The 27,481-nt window shown below is 44.6% G+C and overlaps 1 protein-coding gene across 4 annotated transcripts in view; it reads right to left on the reverse strand.

The window, feature by feature from the left end:
• Nucleotides 1–167: 167 nt before the first annotated feature.
• COL4A6 (collagen type IV alpha 6 chain) overlaps nt 168–27,481 on the reverse strand; it is a 173,782-nt gene continuing 146,468 nt past the window's right edge. For all 4 annotated transcript variants that reach the window (XM_081846894.1, XM_081846896.1, XM_081846893.1 and 1 more), the window contains 15 exons: nt 25,196–25,377; nt 23,207–23,270; nt 20,671–20,745; nt 19,898–20,005; nt 18,930–19,037; nt 17,254–17,325; nt 16,319–16,444; nt 15,066–15,182; nt 13,792–13,953; nt 10,972–11,070; nt 9,673–9,819; nt 8,303–8,419; nt 6,606–6,797; nt 5,355–5,641; nt 168–3,882 (listed from right to left, as the gene is read on the reverse strand). In XM_081846894.1, the coding sequence (XP_081703020.1) occupies nt 3,622–3,882; nt 5,355–5,641; nt 6,606–6,797; nt 8,303–8,419; nt 9,673–9,819; nt 10,972–11,070; nt 13,792–13,953; nt 15,066–15,182; nt 16,319–16,444; nt 17,254–17,325; nt 18,930–19,037; nt 19,898–20,005; nt 20,671–20,745; nt 23,207–23,270; nt 25,196–25,377 (2,117 nt within the window). In that variant the 3' untranslated portion in view covers nt 168–3,621. The remainder of the gene's footprint in view (nt 3,883–5,354; nt 5,642–6,605; nt 6,798–8,302; nt 8,420–9,672; nt 9,820–10,971; nt 11,071–13,791; nt 13,954–15,065; nt 15,183–16,318; nt 16,445–17,253; nt 17,326–18,929; nt 19,038–19,897; nt 20,006–20,670; nt 20,746–23,206; nt 23,271–25,195; nt 25,378–27,481) is intronic.

The raw sequence follows: 27,481 nt of genomic DNA on the forward strand, positions 1-27,481 counted from the left end.
TTTGAACACTCAACTGTTGAATAAAGCTCCATTAGATTTATGTCTTGCACCCAAACTGGCATCCTGTTCAGAAAAACTCTGAAATTTACTGAGAAGTTGGGGAGTGGTGAACAGAAATGGACAGTGTTCATTCAACTGCATAAGGAAAAACAGCATAACTCACAAAATTGGCATATTTGTGTTTTATGGCTTTTTCGATAAAATTAACAATGGAAAATACAGTCTGTGCCCTAAAGATGCTTTTGACAGTGTATTACAAAAATAATCACACTTCTCCCCCAGTTGAAACAAAAGAGAACCCGCCATGGCTTAAGCAGTAGAAAAGGTTAATCTAACATCTACTCAAAGTTAAGTGTAAAACTAAATTGTTTTATAGTGTATATCACTTTGGCACCAGCAGTTTCAAGGCTACCTCTGAAAGGCAAAAATCTGTAAATGTGCTCTAACAGTTGCAAAGCTGTTGAGTAACCAGTATATAAATTTTTTCATTTTATGTACAGTACAGCACAAGAATTGGAGAAAACCATGAAATTTCACACATATGTCTTTAGATTCCACAAAGAAAAATGGACGTTTTCACTCAAGACCCATAAAGCACCAGTGAATACAGAAGTCATTAACCCCCAATGACCTGCTCAAGCATGCATTCCTATTGCAAATGGTACAGAATCATGATTGATTTTGAGCGCTGTCAAGTGTAAGGGAGGTTGAGCTTTTAGACAAAGTGAATCTTTATATGCACCAGCAGCAGCCTGCCTGGTATGATCAGGGGTTCATAGAGACCCGGGATATAGTGTGATGTCATCCCATAAAGATTGGTACATGGGTTTTAAAACATCTGAAAATGGTCTTCAAGATAACCGGCTATTCTGTTTATAGTGTAAAACTTAGTAAAAATAGAGCACCCTAAAAAATAAATGAAAAACCGTTTGTTCATCTTAGAGGCATAACTATTGCACATGTTTTTAAGTCCCCTATGACCACGAAATACCATCCACATATAGTAGACTATCACAGATTAATCCAACACAGCCTAGGCTATTCCTGTGTCACAAGCAGAAAGCAAGGAACTTTGCATAAACATCTACAGGAAAATATTAAAGACATTATGCAATGAGAAGACATATTTTACAAAATGCCCAGAGGCTTCCTATAACTGCTGCAAATGCATGGCAGAGACCATTAAAGCAGATTAGGAAGTGAGTCAACCTGGATCCAGTGAATCCATGGCAGAGCTCCAAGCACATGCAGAGCAGATAGCTGAAGAATGTGACCTTAAGTGCAGGCTATACTATATTAAATGCTTAATTAAACCAGCAGAAAACATTTAAAAAGGTCCTCATTTTGCAGAAACTTGCTCCACACATGCACACAATTCTGCACAATTGTTCCCATGCAAAGGTGATTCTTGGAGCCATGCTGGAAGTTGCTTCTCTGCTCCTACAGGCACCTGCAGTCTGTTTCTGCTACAACAACCTGTCCCATACTCTGACCTCCACAACCTAGGACTGAGAGGGAGAGGCAGCTGGTTGTGGAGCGGTGGTAAGTGGTGCCAAGCCTGAGACTGCAAGTGTATTATCACCTGCCACTGCCCTGTCTCCCTACTGATGGGGAGGCAAGCCAGGTGGGAAACAGGAAACGTTTTTGGCTCAATGAAGCCAAGCTCAGAACTTCCAGCATAGCTGCCACCCCAACAGGCAACAGAGGCAGGCCAGCAATGAGCAGGTAGGTCAGCAACACTGGAAATTGCATGGCAGCCAACATTGTTGCTGGCTTCCCCCCCCCCCTCTACTGGGCTTTCCAGTGCATTCAGAGGCAGCCTGGAAAGGATCAGAAGGAGTCTCTCAGTAACAGTACAATGCAGTCTCAGCCTGTTTTAACTTTGCAGATATCACCATGCACTGTACCTCCTGCACTGGAACAGCCTCCTGCAGTTGTTTCAGTGCATGTGCCTGCCTGCATGTGCCAACCAAAAAATCTGTACAATGTAGTACCACTAGAGTGCTTTGATTTTGAAAAGGCTTTTTACAGTTCTAAGTAATACAGCACAGGAAACTACTCAATACACCTGCCTCTTTGGTATATTCATCCAGAATCCATTATTGCCCAGTTTGGATATAATATTCTCTGCTTACTAAACTGAGTTATGAATGCAATTTCTGCCTACGTGGTATGTCTTTGCACTGCCCTCCCCTTCCTAGATGCACCACATTTGAAGGTTTCCTTTGATAATTAACTACAGTTTCCTGCTATGTTTACAAAAGCTGGAAGAGAGAGTCTGAAACCATGGTGTGAAGTTGGGTTCAGATCCAGGTTTGTAAAAATAGTGGTCCTGCTTTGGATGCAACAGAAAACTATGGTTAATTGATACAGGAAGTATTCAACTGCAGCACACAGAGAAGGAAGGAAGGAGGGAGTGGGGAAGGAGGGAGGTACATGCATGAGCAAACAGTGTGCATGTTTCAGCTTAAGAAGCAGATTTGAGTAATGTCTGAACAGGGCCTGTAAATTTCGTTATTCTGATTTGCAAAAGATGATGCTCTAAATGAGATGTAGGTGTGAAAACACTTATTTTTGCTTCAGCTGCCTCATCTCTTTGTAGCACATTAAATAGCAGGGGAATGCTGAGAAATATTTCCTAAACTTTTATATGTAAACATTACACAGGGAAGGATAGTGTGTCAAAAGTGTACCCATCACAAATTTCTCCACCAAATGCATATTTAAAAAATGCTGGGTAATTGCTAAAGCACCTGAATGTATAGCTGCAACATAATGATAAATCCTTCCATTTTTTAACTGATTTAGTGGTTTCAATGACTAGTTTAAATTTATCATTTCAGATACAATAATTGATTTGTAAGACGTTTGGAGCTTGTCTTTTATAAACTTGATTCTGCCTATGTCACAGGTACCTTTTCATTGTTGCATAAGCCTCAGACCCGATCCTCATGTTACAGTAAGAGCACACTTGTGCTTTCCCTATCATGTTTGAAGCAGGCACTCATTTTACAAGTTCATTTGTTGAATAATGTGCCAGGCAGCACTTATGACCCTCTGCTCCAGGGACCTGGACAGAACAATTATTTATAGTTGCTTCAAATATGATATTGTGTGTTTATGTAGTCATGTGCCTGCTCACCTGTGGTGAGCAAAATCACATTGACGGGACCAAGCTCTGACAAGCTGGGGTGGGGGTTTGCTTCTAAAATAAACCACTAAGAGGCCTGACTATGGCTGTTACACTCAACATCTATGGCATTTGTTGAACCTCTTTTAATCCATAACAGCATGAGAAGCCACCTGGAATGGCCAAAGCTCTGAAGAGGAGAACGTTCTCCAAAATTCAACAGGTCCTATTAAAATCTGTTTAGTATGTCAAAGAGAGGGCAGGAAGTGGCACCTGGAAAACCAGAGAAAGGCCTCCTGAGGTAGCCTTGAACAGAAGAACAAAGAGAGAAATATAGCACCATGTTCTGTAATATAGACAAGGGGGCCCCAGAGGTTTTCAAAGTGATTTCAATGCCATTACTGCAGCCGGGGAAGATTGCACATCCCACAGTCTCCAGCACCGCAAGACCTCAAGTCCCTTATGTTGGCTCTGACCAGTTCTGGCCTTTGCTACAAGTTCTTCATGCACACTTGGCATCGACCAACTCGTGTCCGGAGCTGGCCTGCCTTCAGAGTCTCGGAGATGGTAAAGTCGGCAAACTGCTGGGTCTGCTCAACCGTTGTCAGCCAAAAGCTGTACTTGTTTGAGAAGTAGTGGCAGGTCCCCCGGGCACCATTACATTCGATGAAAGGGGTGGCACGGAAGTCTTCCAAGCAAGAGCCAGGGGAGACGAGGGACTGGCCGCCACCTTCAGCTCCAGCTGCAGTGTGCTAAAAGAAAACAGTTTCGTTAAAGAAACTCCCACAGCAGGGATTGGTAGAGATGAACAAAACTCTCACAGTTCTGGTTGCTGCAGAAAAGAAAATCACACCACGAGGGAGGACCACAGATCAGTGGCAAAGCATTTCCTTTGCATGCAGAAGGTCTCAGGTTCAATCCCTGACATCTCCAGTAAGGGTTGGAAAGAGACTCCCTGGCTGAAATCCCAGAGAGCCAATACCAGTCAGTGTAGACGATACTGAACTAGATGGGCAAATGGTCTGACTCAGGGTAAGTCCCCCTCTTATGTATTTATGGTATCTTGCAGCAGACGGAGAAGGCCGAGAAGAGAAAGAGACGTTCAGTTCTTCCTTTTGCACTCAGCTTCCACCCAACCTGTAGGTCTCATGTCCATGGAACCAGGAGCAGGGACTTGCAGGGCGGGTGGTAGCTACAATTTGCAGGGAAGGAAAGGAGAAAACAAAGGGATGGAGGGTCTTTACTCATCCTCTACCCTGCCTCCCTGGGCAACACAAGCACCAGCTGAATCCCTTATATACGCTCTTGTGTACATACACTCAGGCACACATATACACAAACTTATATGAATGCAGGCACTCACATATTTAGGTCACATCTGCACTAACCATTTAAAGCACTATTATGCCACTTTTACAACCCTGGGGAATCCTGGGAACTGTGCTGAGCATTGCAGCTTTGTGAGGTCAGTTTTAATAGTGCTTTAAGTGGTTGGTGCGGACGTGACCTTACTCTCCAGTTTCATAATTTGTTCATCTGTTGTTGCTGGGTTTTTTTATTTCCTGAGATTCATATGGCACCTGGTTGCAATGAAACATCAAAGCACTTTGCCGAAAGAATGAAACAATAAAACCATCAGTTAAAAACAACTCTTTGAAACATTAAACAAATTAATTAATTAAAATCAGCGATGAGCTAAAAATCAGATTTAAAAACACATGCCAACATTCTGAATGTCTGCATAGGATAGATTTATCTAAACAAATGTGCTATAAACTGGCCTGAAAAGAGTACAGTGGTACCTCAGGTTAAGACGCTTCAGGTTACAGACTCTGCTATCCCCGAAATAATACCTCGGGTTAAGAACTTTGCTTCAGGATGAGAACAGAAATTGCGCAGCAGCAGTGGGAGGCCCCATTAGCTAAAGTGGTGCTTCAGGTTAAGAACGGACCTCCAGAACAAATTAAGTACTTAACCCAAGGTACCACTGTACAGTGAAGGTGCCTGCCTGGGGTCCATAGGCAAGAAGTTCCCAAGTGGGTGGGGTGTTTCTACTGCCACAGTGAAAGATCAATTTCTTGCCAATCGATCTAGCCTACCCTTGTCTACACTGCCTGGCAGCAGCCTTCCATGGCCCCAGGCAAAGAGAGACTACTTTTTTAAGTGGAGATTCTGCCAGGGACTCAACTGAGTGCCTTCTGCATACAAAGCAAGGGTCTCTTACCATGAGGAAGGAATATCCAATCCAGAGGCTACGCCAGCCTTCTGGGCACTGAGGGATGGTGATGTCCTGACTGTGAACAGCCACGGCCTGGGAAGGAGCTTCGCATACTGAGCAGCGGCTGATGTACTGAGAGATCTGGAAGCTGCTGACGGGCATCATGGGGATGGGAGCTGTGGTGGAGAGCCAGTAGGATTTGTCATTGCGGCTGGCATAGTAGCAGACCTCATTAATGTTGCAGTAAATGAAAGGCATCGTGCTGAAGCGAGGCAGGCAGGAGCCGGCAAAACCTACAGGGGAGAGGCAAGAGAAAAAGCATGGCAGTCAACTCAGAGCGTCAGGCTCATTCAGATGGCCTGTTTATTGAATTCAAACCAAGCACACACACACTGCTGAAGGGCACATGACTGTAAACGAATCAGCATACAGTGTATTGATTATATTAAGCTTGCAATAAGATAGACAAAATATTTGTTGCAAAGTAATGCAATGAAATGCTCTAAGCAGCGGACAAGTATCATTACACTTGCAAAGTATAACATGTTTCAGGGATATGAATGTGCCAATGTTTATTCATTGTATTCATCTGAGGAAGATTTTCGAAATAGGACCTTATCTGGAAACTTGTCATCAGCTGTTCAGCGCATTTTTCGAAACAATAACAACTTTTGTGCCAAATGCTTCTTTGTAAGCCTTGCTGAGGTGTACACTTTGCAATAGTAACACTATTTTGTCTATCTTAGTAGGTTGAGCTACTTCTTATAATCAATATATTGTTTTGTTTACAGTCATGTGCCCTTTTATGCATGTGATTCTGTTTGTTGATGACTAGCGGAAGGAAAATCTGAAGATATAACATCAGTTATGGAACTTAACTGGCTACCAATTAATGACTTCCTCTTTGCTTTCACCCTCTGACGGGGCGGTGCGTTCCCCCCACATTCCTCTTTCTCCGCCAGTGGCCTTACCACCAGTGGGAAAGATGGGAAGCAGGGCCAATTCCATCATTTTTGCCAAAAGCCCAGCTCCATCAAGCAGCTCCTTTGCTCATTACAAAAACAACTATTTTAGGAATTGGTGGCCGAGTTTGATTTTCCCCTCTTCCCTCCCTGTCCCTTTCCCCTTGTGTGTCATGGTTTTTCTAGATTGTAAGCCTGCAGGCAGTGACTGCTTTGTTTTAGTGGATTGCATGTAAGACATTCGGGGAGCCTTTTGGCTTCTGAATAAACAAACGATAAATATTTGCCTGCTTACCAAGGTCCTGGTTGTGAGCCTTCTCCTGGCCCTCCACATACAGCAAACTGTACCCTTCCCAGAGCTTGTTCATCCCTACAGGACACGGCGGGATCTGCTCCGACTGGCTGTGCTTCACCAAAGTGTAGCCGACCCCAACGCTGCGGCCTGGCATGCCAGGTAAACCGGCAGGACCAGGCTTCCCAGACATTCCTGGGGAGAAAAAGAGAGAGGTTAGATCCTGGCCATGAGTGACGTAGTGCCAGCAAGATTGAGGCTGTCATGGATGAGGAACTCCTCTTCCTTCTCACCTACTCAACTAGTGCCAAGCTAATAATTTGGGCCAAACTACATCAGAGATGCTCTGATGGGCACTACTAGTGGTTCCCAATGCCCCTGAGTTTCAGCCAGCCTTTACAAGGGACCAAAGTTTCAGTTTGGTAGACCTTGCCCTGTGGAACTCCCTGCTGCTACAAGTTCAGCAGGAACAATTCTTGCCCTTTTTTTGCAGGGGGTGTCTCCTAAAAACAGTGTTATTCACAAAGGGCTTCTGCAGTGTGAATCCCCCCACCACGCCTAGAATTTACAGATGTTTTTATTGTAAGATTGTATGGTGCACACCACCTTTTATTTTTATGAAACTGTGGTTTACAAATAAACAAATACATGTTACACCTAATGCTTATGTGCAGCATTGTCTTTTCTTCTTCTTTGGTTAATTATACATACACGACCCCACCGATGGTGGAGGAAGGGGTGTGTAGTGGGTGTGGTCCGCCCCGGGTGTCATCCCTGGGGGTGGTGACATCACCACCCCGCCACCCTGGGACGCTTGCCCTGCCCCTGCGGGCGGCTAGCCCCGCCCTGGCTGCACAATATGTGTGCTGCTCCAGGTGCCAGAGCATTTAGCTCTGCCTCTGGCCCCCACAGCTGTTTTCAGAACTGCAGCATGAATGCACTGGAATCCTCCTTTCCCCAGACTACTCCACCCCAACAAGGTCTCCTGCACAACTATGAGCATTGGTTTTAAAAGCTTTCACTGTGTGCCAACCTCCTCTTTCCACATAGCTATGGCTCTCCAAATGTTGTTAGACTCCAGCCAGCATGGCCAGTGCTCAAGAATGCTCACTGGGGCAAGGCAGTTTGAGCATAACGCCAATCCTGGCCCAACTGCACTGGCTGCCAATTAGTTTCTGGGCCCAATTCAAAGTGCTGGTTTTGGCCTCTGAAGCTTTTCATGGCTCAGGACTACAATACCTCAAGGACCAGCTCTCCCTATATCAGACCCTGCAATAATGACCAGAGGCCCTTCTTTGTATGCCTCCTTCCTCCATGAGAGGTCCGGAGGATGGCAACATGAGAATGGGCCTTTTCTGCAGTGGCTCCCTGCTTGTGGAATGCCCTCCCCAGGGAGGCTCATCTGGTGCCTTCATTATACATCTTTGGGTGCCAGGCAAAAATATTTCTCTTCTCCCAGTCCTTTGGCTAATTAAACCATCTATGGCTTTTATAACTGTGGGAGGGGGGAAGTTAGTCTTTTGTTTGTTACTATGTTAGGCATATTGGTGGTTTTGTATTGTAAACCACCCTGTGATCCTTCAAAGAATGGTGATATGGAAATTTAATAAATGATGGATATTGTAGTCCCGTAGGCTGGAGGGCCACAGATTTCCCTTCCCTGCCCTAGACACTAAAGAGACAATGTAAAAAGCATTTACCTTCAAATCCTGGTGGCCCGGTACTTCCTGGAGTTCCTGGATCTCCAACTACACCAGGTGACCCTGGCAAACCATTGACTCCCATCTGGCCTGGTCTACCTGCCATCCCTTTGGGGCCTGTTATATATAAACATATATATATATAAATAGCTTGTTAAGGTTTTTTTTTCTTATACCCCTGTCTTCAGTCAAAACAAGAGATCTGTGTCATGATGAGTAAAAAGGTAAAGGTACCCCTGACCATTAGGTCCAGTCACGGATGACTCTGGGGTTGCGGTGCTCATCTTGCTTTACAGGCCGAGGAAGCCGGCGTTTGTCCGCTTCTGCAGACAGTTTTTCCAGGCCATGTGGCCAGCATGACTAAGCCGCTTCTGGCGAAACCAGAGCAGCGCACAGAAATGCCGTTTACCTTCCCGCCGGAGCGGTACCTATTTATCTACTTGCACTTTGACGTGCTTTTGAACTGCTAGGTTGGCAGGAGCAGATGAGTAGGACCAGCTTATCTTAACCCAGAGGTGGGGAACCTGTGACTCCAACTCCCATCATCCCCCAGCTAGCATGGCCAATTGCTAGGGATGATGGGAGTGACACTCCAACAGCATCTGGATGGCCACAGGTTCCCCACTGCTGCCCCAGCCTTTCCATTCAATGCAGCTTAGCATAATAATACCTATGACTTCTAAAATGTCCACTTTATGAAAATCCTTGCTGGGCAGAAGCAGCAGTGGCATCCTAGACATGGAACGTTTGTGCGAAACCAACACAGGTTTAAAGTGAGTTCTGGATGTAGGTTTTCTCCCCAGCCCTTTCCCAACACATGGGGAAATCGTATGAACTTCATGCCTCCACTTAAATGGCAGATTCCAAACCACAGAAAATAAAGCCAAGTTCCTATGCTGTAGCTTTCGAAACTAGGTCACACTTATTAGAGGGAAGAGGTGTGCCAAGTCAAAATTGTCTGCATTTTTAACTTTTTTTATTTATTTCTGATGGATTTTGCTATACACCCATTTTAAAATACACCATATGTATGTTGTTGTTGGTGCGTGTGTGTGTGTGTGTGTGTGTGTGTGTGTGTGTGAGAGAGAGAGAGAGAGACAGACTCAGTAACCCAATATTGCATTTGATGTTTATGATCCATAGACCAAATAAACACAACTGTTATTAATTACTCAATCTCTGCAACCTTTTTACTTGGGAGAAAGTGGCTTAGAGGGAAGAGATAAGAAAAAAGTAAAACAAGGAGTCAAGTGGAAGGGTAGATTGTGAATCTGATAATCTACTCTGCTGAGGCCACTTATATGCTCCTAAAATAAGGACACAGGAAACTGCCTTATACTGAAGGCATCCACGTAAGGTGCGTGCTTTACCTGGTGGTCCAGTCAGGCCCTGGAACCCAGTATCTCCATTCAAACCAGGGATGCCATCAATTCCTGGCAGACCAATTAAGCCTGGAGCAACTTTGACTTCTTCAACTTTCTGCACAAGACCAGGAGCTCCTTGAAGACCAGGAAACCCTGCACATGATGGATAGGAGAATGACCTGCCTTGATTATCAACAGGTGGTGGTGAGAAAATATATCACATCACAACCCTAGTCCCTTTACCATCAGTAGAGAAGACTGTACAACTGGGATGCTAAAGAGAAACAGGAATAATAATATGGAGAAGATACAGAACTTTGGAACTCCCTTCCTTGGGAAATACACCTTGTCCTCTCTTTGCAACCATTCCCCATCCCACCCGCCCTTTAGCTTCAGTCAAATTGAGGGGGTGGGGAGAGACATTAGATATGTGTTTGCTCATATGATCTAATCCTCCTCTCTTGGAGTTTGGTTCCCAAGCGGGAAATGCCCAAGGGAATTTCGCATATGGTCAGGCCCCCAACACCGATCAAATTTTGGCCTACAAGATCAATCCTGGTAGGGATCTGGCCCCATGAAGCAAAAAGGTTCCCCACTTCTGTTACAGGTAATCAAAATGAAGCTTAAACATAATGTAAATTACAAATAAAATATCCAAATATCGCACCTCCCAAGAATCATTCGGACACGATGGAAAGAACAAGGTTTCTGTCAACTAGTATAAAGAATAGCAGTGAAATCAGATCACAGCAAGAGGAAACAGAAACTGAAATGGGCAAATCTTTACTGAATTTTGAAAGCCACAACAACAAATACAGATGTTCTGTTCTATGCCAATAGCCAAGTCTTTCTCTGCTGATCTTCACACAGCCAAAAATAGCAACATCTGCTCACAAGAGGGAGGTATAATCAGGATCGAGGGAACTCAAAGGTTTATAGAAGTGCCAAAAATATACTCATGAAAAAACATGCCTATTTATTATTATTTTGTGGGGGAATGGAATGGAGTAGCCTGGAAAAGGGCATGGCTGCCTGGCTGGAACCCTGAACAGGAGCATTCCGCACCACAACCTTTTGGTCCTTCCTGTAAGTGACATATTTATCTTGATTGGATGACAGAAGCTAAACTAAACAAAATTCTGAAAACTCAGTAAGAGGTCCTAACTACTTCAAACCAAAATCTTATTTTTGGCTAATCATGTAACAGGCAGCATAATAGAGAATCTATAACATTCTCTTATCACACTATGTTTTGTTCCATTCCCAAGGTCAAGTACATCTCCCACGAAGCTGCTTGGTGCTTACCTCGACGGCCTGCTTCACCTTTTGGCCCAGGGAAACCAGCATCTCCTGGAGGACCATCTTTACCTGGCATTCCCATTAAACCTGGATCACCTCTGAAGCCTGAGAAGATACAAGAGTTATAGACTTGCTTCTGCAACCAGACCACAGAAACTGATACTGGCAATCACATGAGCACATTAGTAAGAGAAAACCAGGCTATTTTGTTTTAGAATAGCATTAAGCAGCTTTCCGCAATCTGGTGCCCTCCAGATGTTTTAAGACTACAACTCCCATCATCATTAGTCAGGGAATTGGTGAGAATTGTAGTTGAAAGCCCCAGCCCCAGGCTGAGGAAGCTGGTACAGTGGTACCTCAGGTTAAGTACTTAATTCCTTCCGGAGGTCTGTTCTTAACCTGAAACTGTTCTTAACCTGAAGCACCTCAAGCACCACTTTAGCTAATGGAGGCTCCTGCTGCCGCCGCGCCACTGGAGCACAATTTCTGTCCTCATCCTGAAGCAAAGTTCTTAACCCGAGGTAATTTTTCTGGGTTAGCGGAGTCTGTAACCTGAAGCATCTGTAACCTGAAGTGTATGTAACCTGAGGTACCACTGTATATAAGTTTATACTGTTGCTCAAGGCTTTTCTAGGGCAAATCTGCATGCTTTTATATTTTCATTATGCCTGTCCTTTGATTTAAACAATCTTTCCAATTTATTTTATTTTTGGTCTGATTCTGGTCTCTTTCTGATTACCACTGATGTGTTCACTGAAACAAAATTTAAGAACCTATTTTCATATACCACCTTTGACATCAATGGGGTGAGAAACCAGGATACAAAAGTCTTTGACAAGCAAACACTGCAGAACTTGCTGAATACAGTGGTACCTCGGTTTAAGAACAGCCCTGTTTATGAACTATTAGGTATAAGAACTCCAAAAAACCGGAAGTAGTGTTCCGGTTAGTGAACTTTAACTTGGTCTATGAACAGAAGCCGAATGGTGGAAGGGCATAGGCGGCGGGAGGCCTCATTAGGGAAAGCGTGCCTCAGTTTAAGAACAGCTTTGGTTTAAGAATGGGCTTCCGGAACGGATTAAGTTCATAAACCGAGGTACCACTGTATATGCAAATGGAGCACATATTATTAAAAAAATTCTTCTCCTCTTACTTATCCTGAAGAGAAGGTAAATAAAAAAAAGCATCAAAACAGCAGTGGATTAATTAAAAAAAATCAGAGACTGGGATTACGTAAAAAATTACTTAGCTGGTGAAGCAAACATGGAATCCACATTTTCTTTAAAAGATATGACAGCAACAAGGTGTCTGTTTATTTCTTATGTGGAAGACTATTCAAGCTTCGAAATCAAATTCAGGTGCCTACATTTCCTCCCCAATTAGGATACATGTAGCACAGGTAAACTCTGTATGATATAGTTAATTGTGCTAGCTCTCCCACAAACATTATATATTAAGGATTATGATATGTACTTTTATTCCTTTATCAATCTTATAAATTTTTTGCCTACATCTTAAAAACATTATCCCTGGACAAAATCTGATCCTTAAAAAAAAGTAGTTGAGATGGTTGAAGTAATTTCCCACACACTAGCAGTTGCAGAAGCTTCATTCTGATCTTCCAGCTTGAACTGCAACTTTGGCAACTGAACTGTGAAGGGAAAAAAATAAAAGAAAAAAGGAAGACCCAGAGAAAAATCATAGGGGCTTCAAATGCTTCCATCTCCTTTGAGGTTAGCATCACCCTGCCCCAGGAGCTCATTTCTGGTGCCCAAATCTGGAGTCACTGTCCCAAGTTGAAGCTAAATGGGGATATGAATTGCAGTCTCCTAGGTCCTGGTCTACCACCTCACCATGTTAGCTCTCCAAGATTGGACACTCAGTCACTTTGAGAGAGCTCAACCACAGCCATATGCAAAGTCCAGCTGCATGCTCCCTCCTCTTCTATTAGCAAGTGTTTTCCAAAGAGTGTTCTATTAGCAAGTGTTTTCCAAAGAGAAAAGGAGGAACCCCAATTTCATATGGAAATTCAACATTTTATACACATATTGTTATCCTAGGCAGAACTGCTCTTTTGCGGAGAAGCTCTGTCCTCCTGGCAGTGTCAGCTTTTGCTGTAAAAAGCAAATATAGAGAGCATTTCTCTCAGTTCCACTGTCCTATTTAACACTTAACGCAAGAGACGGAAGGATCTACCTAACTTCCTACTGACTTATGCTGCAGAACTTTTCACTTATTTGGGGCGAAAGCAGAACTGGACTGGGCCTGTTAACACTGTGAGCGTCTTAAAAGCATCTGCCTTTACCCCAGTGGTGGGAAAGCCAGTTTGGTCTGCTAAACCACAAACTCACAGACACCTGACATTGCAGGACAAACCATGACAGGGAACCCCAGGGAACCCCAGTGGAGCTGATCAATCAGTTACAGGGAGGCCCTTCAAACTTTGATCGCTGTCAATCATCCAATGACTTTATGGTATCAGGTGATTTATAAATGGGATGTCTCACTCACTTGTCACTGTTCATTTATTTATTTAGATTCCCTACCTGCCCTACATAAGATTCCTGGACAGGTTGGCCCATGGAGTGTGAGGGAATTAAGTTGGATTGAGTTCCCTACTTCTACACATTTTGTTGGGAGCTACACAGAGTAGTTGAAGCAACCCAGTCACATGGGCAGCATATAAAACAGCAGCAACACCACCACCACAATATCCTTTTCCATTTACTGACCATCACAGCTTAACTTGGGCTTAAGAATGACTAGAAGGAGAAAGCTGTAAAAATAATGTAAATGATAATCATATTAATGGATGTAACACTGTACCTTTGAATCCTGATGCTCCCGGGACTCCGCCAAACCCAGGGGAGCCCATGTCACCTTTGAAGCCTTTTAGTCCAGGATGACCAGGGAGGCCGGGGTCACCAGTAACACCTTGGTTGGAGGCTGGGCCTGGTGGTCCACGTGGCCCAGGGGGACCTGGGAAGCCTGGGCAAACAGGAACAAAGGTAGCTCAGAGACTATGTTGGTCTTCAGCCTTAGGGTTCCCCCAGGCTCTGCACAGCTCACCAGACCACATCCAAACCAACATAAACATTGCAACATCAATATGGCATCACTGCAGACTGTTGTCAAAAGGGTGCAGATTATTGTATAACTGAGAGGACACCCTTGCAAGTAGAATCCAAGCTTACAACCTCTAGTATGGTTGTAGGATTTTTAAGAATGAAGTTTTTATCACCCTTATAACCACAGGGGAAAGATAGCCCTTTAATACGTAGGATGGCAGGAGGATCTGAATACCAATTAATATTTTGCGCACTTGTTCCCCCCCCCCAAAAAAATCCTTGTTCTTGTACCTAAGGAAGAGTTTACATTTTTACTCTTAGGGTTGCATCCATTGCTGGTCGTACTCAAAGAAGACCCACTGAAATGAATGGAGATGCTAAACTAAGGCCCATTCACTTCAGCAGGTCTGCTCTGAGTTGGGCTCAGCTGCAGACAACCCTTAATCAGCAGCAATAGTCTAGTAATGAAGTGTGATTAAGTGGTTTTTTTTTAAAAAAAACCTGATATTTATACTACTGCTTTATTGATGTAACTTTGGAAAAGGTTTTTATACTGTCTGAATTATATCTAATGCATTAGATTTTTTAAAGTAATGAAATTACAAGCATAAATGTACAATAATATATTTCAAAATAAGAAGTGTTTTTATTTTAAAACATATTATTGCATATTTATGCTTGCAATTTTGTTTGCTGCCTTGAACTGACTTGGTTCGTTCAAGCACATTAAGCACATTAACACAAGACTTTTGCTATAGTTGTTCAATTCATTCTGCAGCATATGCATTAAGCAGCATATGCATGCTGCTGGTTAAATGCATGCAAGGTCATTATTCAACCTAATTTGTGTACATTATGCTGATTATAGAACTTAAAGCCTTTGGATCCAGCTTTTGGGAGGTTGTATTCCTGAACTGCAGGATTCCACCACACATTCTGGCAGATTCTCCTGTCAGGGCTTCGCTGGTGCTTGATTAATGTGTCTCTCTCTTTCCAGTTTAATTTCTAAAGCCAAGTGGTCAGATTCCATACCTGGTCTACCATCTTCTCCAGGAAGTCCAGCATCACCGGGTCTCCCAGGAATTTTTGATGGAAGAGAGATGCCTGGAGGCCCTTGCAAACCAGGAGGACCCATAGCTCCAGGACGACCTAAAGTGACATGGACAAAGATTAACTAGAAGAATATGAACTAGGGGCTGCGCGATCCAGCTCACTTTGCTCACCAACACCATCCCCTCGCCTAAACCACCGTTCCCCCTCCCTCCTTGCCAAAGCTACCACTACCCTGGCCAGACCTCCACTTGCTGGCCTACTCCACCAGCTGGCCTGGGCTACCCAGCCACTCATTTACTGGTCTCAGTCACCTGCCAGAGTCTCTCGTTCACTCCCCCTCACCCTCCAACACTGCAGCTATGGATCAGCAGCTCCAAGAGCCCTGTTTGTTGTCATGCTGTAGCACGTAGCACCACCGGTTGGCAGCCATGCAAACTGTGGCATGACGACATCCTTAAGAAAACATTTATTATATAAAATACGTATCAGATATTCAATCAGAAGTGGAGCATGTAGCATGGAGCTTAACGTGCAATGTCATTTATTGTCACAAGCTCAGCTATTGTTTTTGGATGATTTAAGTTAAGTTGTTTTATTTTTATCCCATTGCTTTAAGGCAGAAATATTTGCCACCATGATCTCCACGCACACACACACACTCTCTCTCTTATATATATAAAATGTGCTTTTTCTGGGGGGACGCAGGGGTATGCATACCCCTAATCATTTTGTGAATCTAAGTTTGGCCTCATTGAGGGGCAGTATTTCAATATGAGTAGGAAAATGAGAGTACCCCTAAACATTTTACAAAAAAAAAAAAGAACTGTGTGTGTGAACATAACACTTTTGTAACTCTTACAAGAGGGATGGGAACCTGTATACAATCCAGATGTTGGATCATAGTTCCCATTGCTCCCAATCCTTGGCCATGCTATTTTAGGCTGATGGGAGAGTGATCAACATCTAGGAGACGTACAAGTTCCCATCCCAGCCTTACAATGATTACCGCACTGCAGTTGTAGTGGGGGGGGGGAGAGAGAGGAGGGACAGAGAGAGGTTTGTGTTAGGCCAGCTTCCGAGTTCATGGCAGAGGTGAAATATGAACCAGGGACTTCCCTGTCCATAGTCCAGTATCTTAACCATTCTGCTGCACCAGCTCTCTACACTCCTCTTCTAGCTCATGGTCTCTTTCAGCTGCTGTTTATGATTTCATTGCGGTTGCTGTTATTTACCCAAGTCTCCTGCAGGTCCCTTCTGTCCAGGCAAGCCTGGGGGTCCGATTTGAAAACCGGGAACGCCCTGTTCTCCTTTGGCACCTGGCATTCCTGCAGGCCCTGGAAGTCCAATTTCACTCAGACCTAACAAGGAGTGGGAGGATGAAAAGCAGGTCAAAGCAGCCCATTAAACACCATCAAAGAACCCCCCCCCCCGCAATGGACCACACAACACTTCTTCCCTCCTCTGCTGGGGGCACAGTATCCTGCTCTGGCACTTAGCTGAGAATGTTGGCAGTGCAAGGAAATTTAAACAGACCACAAAAATTGTTGCAGAGAATGGAATTTCCGAGAGGGCTAAAGAAAAGTATACCTTAATCTCATCGCTGTGATATTTAGAGATTTGGGTATAGGTTGCGGAGATGGCAAAGGCTCCTTTAGGAATCGGCTGTCAAAGGATTTGAAGTGGCCACATTCCCTCATAGGCAACTTTCGGGGGGGCGGGGCGGGGGGGGGGACACACATGACAGCAGTGGTTGGGGCTAGAGTCCAAAGTGGGCAAGGCAAAAAACACGACCTTTACCTTTGTGCACCAGGCTACGTCACACACACACACACACACAGAGAGAAGTCAGCGGTTTCTGCAGGTGTACACATACACACTCACTCCCCTCTCCCTTCCCTACCCAAACAAGCAAGACAAATTGCCCCAGTCTCAGGACACACTGCAGCCAGACAAAAGCACTCAAGTGAGGGTGAAATGACGGGCCAAGGAGGGGGGGTGGGGAGTGTTTCAAGAGTGAGAGAGAGACATGGAGGGTCACATTTAGCAGCCCTGAGGTTCCCTATTCCAGGACCTCAAGGTCCACAGGTGGTCTTGGAGATAACTACCAAAAGATGGAGCAGGTGCCCACGTTATTAGGTGTCTTCCTAGTCTGTTTCAATTTATTTACCTGGTGTTCCAGGTGAGCCCTTTGTGCCTGGTAAACCATTTAAGCCAGTCAAGCCTGGAGAGCCGGGGAATCCTGAGGAGATATTTGGAAAACACTGAATTGAGTAACAGGAAGCAACTGAGACACTGGAGGAAAATTGGCTTATTTATTCGAAGATTTATTTGCCCTGCCTTGTGAGCCAGTGGACCTATAGCAAGGCTTATAGTCACCTTTAAAGATACAAATGGACGGCGCTTTCAGACAGGCGTTTTATTGTGAGCATATTCTACTACATGTTCTTGACACAAGAACAGTGCATTAGTGAGGGATTGGTTCTGCTTCGGTTTGTTCTGCAATTCTTCCCCAGTGCTACCACATTATTGCTCTCCACAGTGCTGTGGAGCAGTGATTCTCAAAGGGTGTGGCATGCTATGCAAGTGTAGCAGGAAGATTCAAGGACAATCAATATTATAGTTTGGGAATGATTCATGTTCTTATGCAGCTGCACTACTTTATACTTTCTGGATGTTCCACGATCATATTGCAAAGTAGTTGCGTTCTGTGTTTCTTTTTGTTTCCCAATGTATTTCTTAACAATAAATTTTTTTGGGTATGCTGCAAGCAAATTTCCCCCCCCGAAAGTGTGGCTCAGAGAAAAAAAGTGAGAATCACAGCTACAGAACAACAAAAGCAGGAAAATAAGGCAGAACATTTGTGGTATAAAAAGTCACAGGATTTTAGCACTAAGTTACAGGATATATACTGACTAGAAATAAAGCAGTGTGTCCGCAGCAAAATATTTTCAGGTGTAAATAGTACTGAAAGTGGGACCTAATATGTCTGCCCTGATAGTATCACGATCAAGAAAGGTTCCCCCAATCTTTAATTTTATTTATTTTTATTAAGTCATAAAAATTATGTACCATTTGATTTTAAAAAGCAAGCAAACCTCAAAGCAGTTTACAAAAAGTTTCACAGCTTAATGTTGATTTTAATTATTATATACTGGATGTTTTTTTTAATACTGTTATGCATATAAGCCACCTAGGAAATATTCTTTGATACTTTGATGGCCAGCTGTACAAATTTAATTCAACAAATGAAGTCTAAAAACCCAGAGTGAGGAAGTAGAACTGTCCTACCCTATTCCATTATCTTGGGGCCACTGCCGAAAAGGCTCTGTACTGACTCACCATCATAGCAGCAGAAAAGATAGCATAATGGGGTGGGGCTGTTCACCCTCCTCCCTCCAGCTGAGCTGGTGTTGTAAAGTAGGATAGAGAGGGGCAAAGCTCTGGAGAGGTCAGCATAGTGCAAATGTCCTAGCAGAACCTATCTGGTGCTCCTGCCACAGCATTTGCATCATGGCAACCTCACTCCCCTCCACCTTAGTATGAATCAGTGACTTAGTCAGAGGGAGGTCAAGCTAGTCACCACATGCTTGCATAGTACCAATGATGGTGCCCTTACTCCACAGTTAGCTATTGACCATTACTGGCTTCTGCAGGAAATTCCCTGCACATGCCTCCCTGCCGAAATGTCCCTGATACTGGACTCGTTGAAATGAACAATGGATTGAAGCCTGTTGACTTCAGTCAGTCTGCTCTCAGGGTGATTAATGGTTCATGTCAACCTTTGTCTTTCCAGATCTCCCTCCCTACCAACATTTTGGGTAATTTAAGAAAATAAAGTCATACCTTTTATCCCTGCAATGCCAGGAAGCCCTGTAAGTCCTGGAGGGCCACGCTGCCCAGGAATGCCTGGAAAACCTGGGTTGCCCCTTGAAATCCCAACTCCAGGGAAACCTGGGACGTGGGCGGGGGGAGAGGAAGAATCAACAGATTAAGACACAGCCTTAAAATGCATGACACATTATTATTATCTATTTAACTTGTGAGATCTCTTGCTGTGCAAAAAGACCCTGAGAGCATAAGCACACATAAAAGCAAAACGAAACATAAAAATAAAACCCAGGCAATTCATGAAAAATACACAAATCAACCCCCCAACAATAGCAGGAAAAAGCTTCAACAGAACAACAGCAGACAGTTACTGTAATCCATATTACAGTATTACAGTATTACTGTAATCCATATTACGCAGCAAAGTTTGGACTCTCCGAAGCTTTTGAGCATGTGTACATTGAACTCAGATGAATTTTCAAGAAAACAAGTGCAGGAGGAAGGCTGCAGGAATGCAGGAAATTGCTTCCTACCAATAGACCATTGGTCAGTCCAGCTGAGCATTGTCAACACTAGGTTTATCCAACATTAGTCATACTCAGAGCAGACCATTAAAATTAATGGAAATGACTAAGTTGGGTTCATTAATTTCAGTGGGTCTACTTTCAGCAAAATTCAGTAGATGGAAGTGCCTGTCCCAGGGTCATCTAGTGAGCTCATGCTTCCAACTTGTTCCTTCAGCTCTATAGTATGTAAGGATGTAAAAAGTAACCACTCTCACCACCTCATGACCAAGGCACTCAGAGGCCTTGTGGGTGCTAAGGTTGGCAACCCCTGTTGCCACCACTAAACCCCACTTGCTAATATAAAGTCTTGGAGGGGAGGAAAAGAAGGCAGCGTTCCCATGCATTTGTTGAACTGAATATTCATCTCACAGGAAACATGGCCTGTCTGGTTAACTACCCGCAAAAGAGCATAGATACCTGGTGGTCCATCTTGGCCAAAGTCCCCTGGTGTACCTTTACTTCCTTTTATCCCAACGCTTCCTGGGAATCCTGGCTCACCCTTTGGTCCATCAAGTCCTCTTGCACCTCAAAAGATCACACAGGAAGTCTTGTCACTGTTTTAGATATTTAATGCACTGGTCCATTTGGCCACTGGCCCACCACCAATCATCCTGCATCTTTCCCAACTCACTAAATTTTAAGCTGGAATTGCCAGGGACTCAGCCTGGGATGTTTCACATGCAAAATACACCACTGAGCTCTGCCCCCCCAAGCATGTATCTACATCCAAAACACATGGTGTGTGCCATCAGAGACAGGTCAGCAGTGTTAAGTTAAAGTCACTTAGCGTATATAATTGTTCCATTGGAGATATATTTCGCACTAGTGGAGTGTTGTTGCACCTGAGAATGCATTATCAGGCTGCTAGTAACTTTGTTGTGCAATAGATTGTGTAATCTATTATGCAACAAATATCTGTGATTGCAACTGTTGTGTTGGATTCCTCTGTTGTGCAGCATTAACACCCACATGTCAGCTAGTGCAAGAGCCCTTGTGGTAGCAGATAGAGAATGTCCAATATAGCCCTATCCTGACAGTGGCAATCTGAAAAATTGCGAATAATGCGACTACCTACTTTTATCTTAAAACTAAAGGAGTATAAAGTCTTAATCAATCAGAAGCTTAATCAGAAGCTTAATCAGAAGCTTTTCCTTTCAGAAACCTTTCAAAGTTCACCATCAGTTGTATACCTGGAAGTCCAGGGTCCCCTTGTTCTCCTTTAGGTCCTACACCACCTGGGATTCCAAATGATTCTCCTCGGTCACCTGGAAGAAGGGAACAACCACCACCACTATTATGTCTCCAGAAGTTCCCATGTAAGCTGCAACTCTCAGAGAGTTAGAAATGATGCACCACCAAGGATAGAGAAGCACACCAGAGCTTAGGAAGGCCATTTCACTTGAACAAAGCTCAACTGGAACAGAAAACCCTCATATACTCCCTCCTGTCAGAGAGGATCCAATGGCTGGACTTAATGGTTGGGGGTCAGTTTCAGTTCATGAAGTCACATCCTGTAGAAGCTGTCACTTTGCTGTTCAGTGGCTCACCACACGAGGCAGCAGTCCATATATCACAAGCTATTGATCATTCCTACAGCAGAGTGGCACTGAACCACGTAAATTAATTACTGTATTTTTCGCCCCATAGGACGCACCGGCCCATAGGACGCACCAAGTTTTTTGGGGGGGAAATAAAGAAAAAAAAATTATTTTCCCCCCAGGCGCTTGTGGGGCCGGCAGGGGGGAGAAGCGCTCTTCTCCCCGCAGCCCACCTGCAGACCAGGTCTGGGGACAGAGGGAGGACACGCTGCGCCTCCCAGCTGTCCCCGGAGCTTGCGGGGCAGGCAGCGGGGAGAAGTGCTCTTCTCCCCGCCACCCGCCTGCAGATCAGGTCCGGGGACAGAAGGAGGACGTGCTGCGCCTCCCAGCTGTCCCCGGAGCTTGCGGGGCAGGCAGCGGGGAGAAGTGCTCTTCTCCCCGCCACCCACCTGCATATCAGGTCCGGGGACAGCTGGAGGACGCGCTGCGCCTCCCAGCTGTCCCCGGAGCTTGCGGGGCAGGCAGCGGGGAGAAGCGCTCTTCTCCCCGCCGCCCGCCTGCAGATCAGGTCCGGGGACAGCGGGAAGACGCGCTGCGCCTCCCTGCTGTCCCCGGAGCTTGCAGGGCTGGCGGCCGGGAGAAGCACGCGTCTCCCCGCCATCAGCCTCCAAACCACATCGGGAGACAGCGGGATGGTGGCGTTCCACCTCCCCGCTGTCCCCCGACCTTGTGGGACTGGCGCTGCGGCTCTCCTGAAGCCTGGAGAGCTAGAGGGGTCGGTGCGCACCGACCCCTCTCGCTCTCCAGGCTTCAGCGTAAGCCTGCATTCGCCCCATAGGACGCACACGCATTTCCCCTTCATTTTTGGAGGGGAAAAAGTGCGTCCTATAGGGCGAAAAATACGGTATGTGGTGTGTTCCTAGTCTTGAACCTGCCAATCAATTTCATTAAGTGGCCAAGGGTTCAAGTGTTATGAGAGCACAGCAATGACATTTCTTTCACTTTAAATGCTGCCTGTTACTAGGAGCACCAAAGATGGTTAAAAAAACAAAATTACTTTCATTTATTTAACATATATTTATAACACTTAACGTATGTACACTTTCAAGCAGTTTACAAAATTATGAATTCCTTCTCTCTCTTTCTTTAGTGCGCATGCGTGCACACAAACACAAAACCAATAAAACTGAAGAACTACATATAATACAACACTTATCCAGGGGTTATGTTACAGGGATAGCGCATAAAGCTAAAATCACATATAGTCAAAACATCCTGGGTGCAGTGGTGGGTGGGGTTGCCAGAGTTTTCTCCCCCTAGATGCCTGTCTGTTTTTTGTCCCTTTTCAATTTTCTTAAAAAAAAAAAATCTTTTTGCCACGAGTGTAAAGCTGAATGTGCATAAGTTAAACACACATTAAGTTGTGAGTTATCTGTAAAAGACTACAATAAAAAAACAAGATCCTGCAAAAACCAAAAAGATAGCAGCACATTTTGCAAAATGTCTTCAGGATCAAGGGCTTCCTCCTTTCCTCAGCCTCCCTCTTACCAAGGCACATCCTGACTCACAATATACAACACTCCCCCCCCCAACCACTAACACCTATTCATCACACTCAAATTCTGATTACTCAAATGTATAAGGTAAAGGTAAAGGGACCCCTGACCATGAGGTCCAGTCGTGGCCGACTCTGGGGTTGTGGCACTCATCTCACTTTATTGGCCGAGGGAGCCGGAGTACAGCTTCTGGGTCATGTGGCCAGCATGACTAAGCCGCTTCTGGCAAACCAGAGCAGTGCACGGAAACGCCGTTTACCTTCCCGCTGGAGCGGTACCTATTTATCTACTTACACTGCATGCTTTCGAACTGCTAGGTTGGCAGGAGCAGGGACTGAGCAACAGGAGCTCACCCCATTGTGGGGATTCGAACCGCCAACCTTCTGACCAGCAAGTCCTAGGCTCTGTGGTTTAACCTACAGTGCCACCCGCATCCCTCATTTGATGTATACTCAAATGTATGCATTTACATAAATCATACTATACTTAACTACTCGTCCCATTCTAGCACATCTCCACCAATGCACACAATACACAACTTTATATTCCCCATTAGCACTATCTCCTGCTGTGGCCCCTTTGTAGTTTCCCCGTTGGAAATGGTACCTGAAAATATCACACCAGTGACTTACCCTTTGAACCACGCAATCCCGTATTCCCTGGGAATCCAGATGGCCCCATCAAACCCTCATCACCCTGGTGAAGGAAATCACTTTATTTATAATTCACCTTTCACAGAATAAAATATTCCAGAGCAGGATATATTAACATTAAAGCTAGTAAAAAGTATTATAGATAAAATTACATCAGCAGGGCAGAGAGAAATGTATGGCCTCATAATGTTCACCACTATGAAACAGCAGCATGCATTGCTATGCACAGCTTCTGACAGTCATTCCCTGGAGATGTCCACATGGAAATGGTCCTTGTGAAAGATCCAGCCCACATTCAAGTCCGTGTTCACAAAGGGTTCAGAAAGACAGAGGACTCCTCCAGACAACCTCACTGAGTATTCATCTTTCTGTGTTTGCTCAAAGCTTATGAGGAGGTTAGACTATGTCCGGTTTGTCAGGATTATGATACAAATGTATTTGGTTAAAAGAATTCACTGGATCCCTAAATCGGAAATGCAGGGCAACAAGAGTTTTCAGTAAAAGTGGTTTTTTAAAAGTCACAAAACATGCAGCAATAAAGTGTGGGAATTTAGGCTGCTTAAACCTTTTAAATATATTGTCCTGAGTTGTTTAAAGTGCTTCCCTTTCTACCCCCTTGCAGTGAACAGACCACACAGTTTTTAGTAAGTTTACAAATGCATCAAAGGTCAGATTCATGTGCCTTTCCATACAGCAGCAGGAAAAACTCAGGCAGAAATCTTGTTACAAAATACAGTAGAAAACTTTTCTAAACATGTGGTCTGTACCTGGAGCCCCAGGTCCAGACCTCCAATCCTTGCGATTTTCACATGGTAGACTGAGAGTGAGCAAAGAAGCTTCACTCCCTTCTTTACCAGAGGTGAGGGGGCATGACTTAGTCAACTCTAGCACCAATAGCTTACTCTGTGATCCTAACCCCTTCATGCATTAATGGAGGTTCGGCTTCCAAAAAACGTTCGCAAATCTTTCTTACTTCAGGGTTTGGGAGCCAATTTGTTTGACAACTAAGCTGTTCAAGAACCAAGGTACCACTGTACTGCAATTTATCCCACACAGTTTTTATTGAGCATTTGTTCTGTTTATATGTCTTCCTGCTAATTATTCGTTCATCCCATGCTTTTCAGGGCATTTCCCCATCTCTTTGCTAAGTAAAAAGAGTCCCTGTGTGCTTTTTAGAGTGGATTTGTTGTGCCCAGGTGACAGAGCACTTTAATCCAGTTTAACTGCACAAACCTAAATTTCTAGTATGCACTTTAACCCCTCCCACAAAACAGTGGAAGCCTGTAAAGGTAAAGGTAAAGGTACCCCTGCCCGTACGGGCCAGTCTTGCCAGACTCTAGGGTTGTGCGCTCAATCTCACTCTATAGGCCGGGAGCCAGCGCTGTCTGCAGACACTTCTGGGTCACGTGGCCAGCGTGACGAAGCTGCTCTGGCGAGCCAGCACCAGCGCAGCACACGGAACGCCGTTTACCTTCCCGCTGGTAAGCGGTCCCTATTTATCTACTTGCACCCGGGGGTGCTTTTGAACTCCTAGATTGGCAGGCGCTGGGACCTAACGACGGGAGCGCACCCCGCCGCGGGGATTCGAACCACCGACCATGCGATCGGCAAGTCCTAGGCGTGTGCCACCCGCGTCCCGCTAGTGGAAGCCTGTAGGCATCCACAAAAGCCAGGCCTAATGTTTACATGGTGAAATGATGTACATGACCTGCTTCCATTTGGCTCTCCCTTCAGAGCCCAACAGTGGTACTCTGCTGTATACACTGTAACTTTAAAGCACACTCAAAACACATTCTTTCCCTCAAATAATTCTGGGCACTGTAGTTCACCCCATCACAGTTACAATCTCCAGCAAGCCTTAACAAGCCATACTTCCCAGAACTCTCTGAGGGAAAGAATTTGCTTTGAATGTGCTTTAAAGCAGTCAAAATGAATCCAACATAAGTCCCCAGAAACAGGCATACTTACATTTCCTCCGGGCATTCCTGGAAAACCTAGGATGCCAGAGGTTCCCTTCTGTCCTGGGAAGCCGCGAGAACCAGATGTTCCAGGGAGACCTGAGTCTCCAGGAGGTCCTTTCTCTCTGCCTGGAAGCCCAGCTATTCCTGGGGTTCCTGGCTGTCCACGGGGACCAGGGAGTCCCTTGTTCCCTACAGGAAAGCAAAGCAAAGTTGTTATGATCTGTGGTGGCTGGTAGGGAGGAAGACAGGGAGTCCAACAGTAGGTGGAGCTAGAGCCAATAAAGGCATAACCAACTCACTCTAGTTTTCCCAGTTTTGCCCTCTTCCTTCTTCCTGATGGACAACAAGGACAACACTGAGGGCTGATCCAGACTTCCTTTTTTGCCATGTTTCAAGGCACAGTTCCCTGCTTTAAAGCAGGCACCCCCAAACTCGGCCCTCCAGATGTTTTGGGACTACAACCTCCATTATTCCTAGCTAACTTGACCAGTGGTCAGGGATGATGGGAATTGTAGTCCCAAAACATCTACAGGGCCGAGTTTGGGGGTGCTTGCTTAAAAGTTCTGTGTCCAAGTACCTTTCTTTCCTTTTTTTGGCCCGGTGCTTTCCATGTGAAAAACTGTTTTTTACCACTGAATCAGAGCAAACGGCTATCTGCGTAAAAATCCGAATTGCCATTTGTTCCAAGTCAGTGTTAAAGAGTGGGTTTCCTCATACACTATACTATATCCCAGAAGCTTTTGATTTTTTCACAGGTCCACCAGATATGTAGAAGTGTCTCTTCTGCTTTACCGCATCATAGTATAAGGTGAACTTTTAAAAAATGTTTAAATATAACTTTGTGAAAAATACAGAAGCTTTCCTATTAGGAATAACAGACACAGGTATAGCAAAAAAAAGACTGGAAAATATTCCTTTATGCCACAGGTGCGGGGACGATCTTAATTGCCAAGAATTGGAAAAAAGAACTTGTGACAACAAAAAAGAAATGGCAGGATAAATTATTAGATTATAGTGAACTGGCCAGATTAACAGAAACAATTAGGGGATAACTCAGACAAGAATTTCAAAAAGAATGGGGGAAAAGCAGAGAATACTTTAGCAAACAATGCCCCAAAATATATACCTGGACTTGTTTCGATTAATTTCTACAGGAGACAGCGGTTTTTTAAGTCATAACTAGGAAAAATTGTAATAATCACATATAAAAGAAACAGTATGCAAGAAGTAAACAAGGAAGCCATTTACTGGATAAAGGAAATATTTTATTTTTATGTTATGTTTTCTTTATGTAAGGGGATAGGAATTTAATTCTGATAACTAAATTGTCAATGGTGGTGGGTTTGTTTGTTTGTTTGTATGTATGTATGAGCTGGCAAATAGAAGGGGAAGAAATGGAGGCAGTGAGAGATTTTACTTTCTTGGGCTCCATGATCACTGCAGATGGTGACAGCAGTCACGAAATTAAAAGATGCCTGCTCCTTGGGAGAAAGGCGATGGCAAACCTAGACAGCGTCTTAAAAAGCATCACCTTGCCAACAAAGGTCCGTATAGTTAAAGCCATGGTTTTCCCAGTAGTGATGTATGGAAGTGAGAGCTGGACCATAAAGAAGGCTGATCGCCGAAGAATTGATGCTTTTGAATTATGGTGCTGGAGGAGACTCTTGAGAGTCCCATGGACTGCAAGAAGATCAAACGTATCCATTCTGAAGGAAATCAGCCCTGAGTGCTCACTGGAAGGACAGATCGTGAAGCTGAGGCTCCAATACTTTGGTCACCTCATGAGAAGAGAAGACTCCCTGGAAAAAACCCTGATGCTGGGAAAGATGGAGGGCACAAGGAGAAGGGGACGGCAGAGGACGAGATGGTGGGACAGTGTTCTCGAAGCTACCAACATGAGTCTGACCAAACTGTGGGAGGTAGTGGAAGACAGGAGTGCCTGGCGTGCTCTGGGGTCACGAAGAGTCGGACACGACTAAACGACTAAACAACAACAAAATGAGCTGTTATGGATTATGTTGTAAATAAATTATTAATAATAAATAAAATAAAATAATAAATAACAAATAAAGAGTGGGTTTGCTGTGGAAAGCAGCGGGACAAAATGGGGGGGGGGGGAGGAAGCCCTGGTAGAGCATGAGACTCTTAATCTCAAGGTTATGGGTTCCAGCCCTACATTGGGCAAAAATATTCCCTGCATTGCAGGGGATTGGACTGGATGACCCTTGTGGCCCCTTCCAACTCTACAATTCTAAGAGTCTATGAAAAAAGGGAAAGCACTTGGACACGGAGC

This window comes from Podarcis erhardii (genome assembly GCF_964252035.2).
Source record: "Podarcis erhardii genome assembly, chromosome: Z".
Classification (NCBI taxonomy): domain Eukaryota; kingdom Metazoa; phylum Chordata; class Lepidosauria; order Squamata; family Lacertidae; genus Podarcis; species Podarcis erhardii.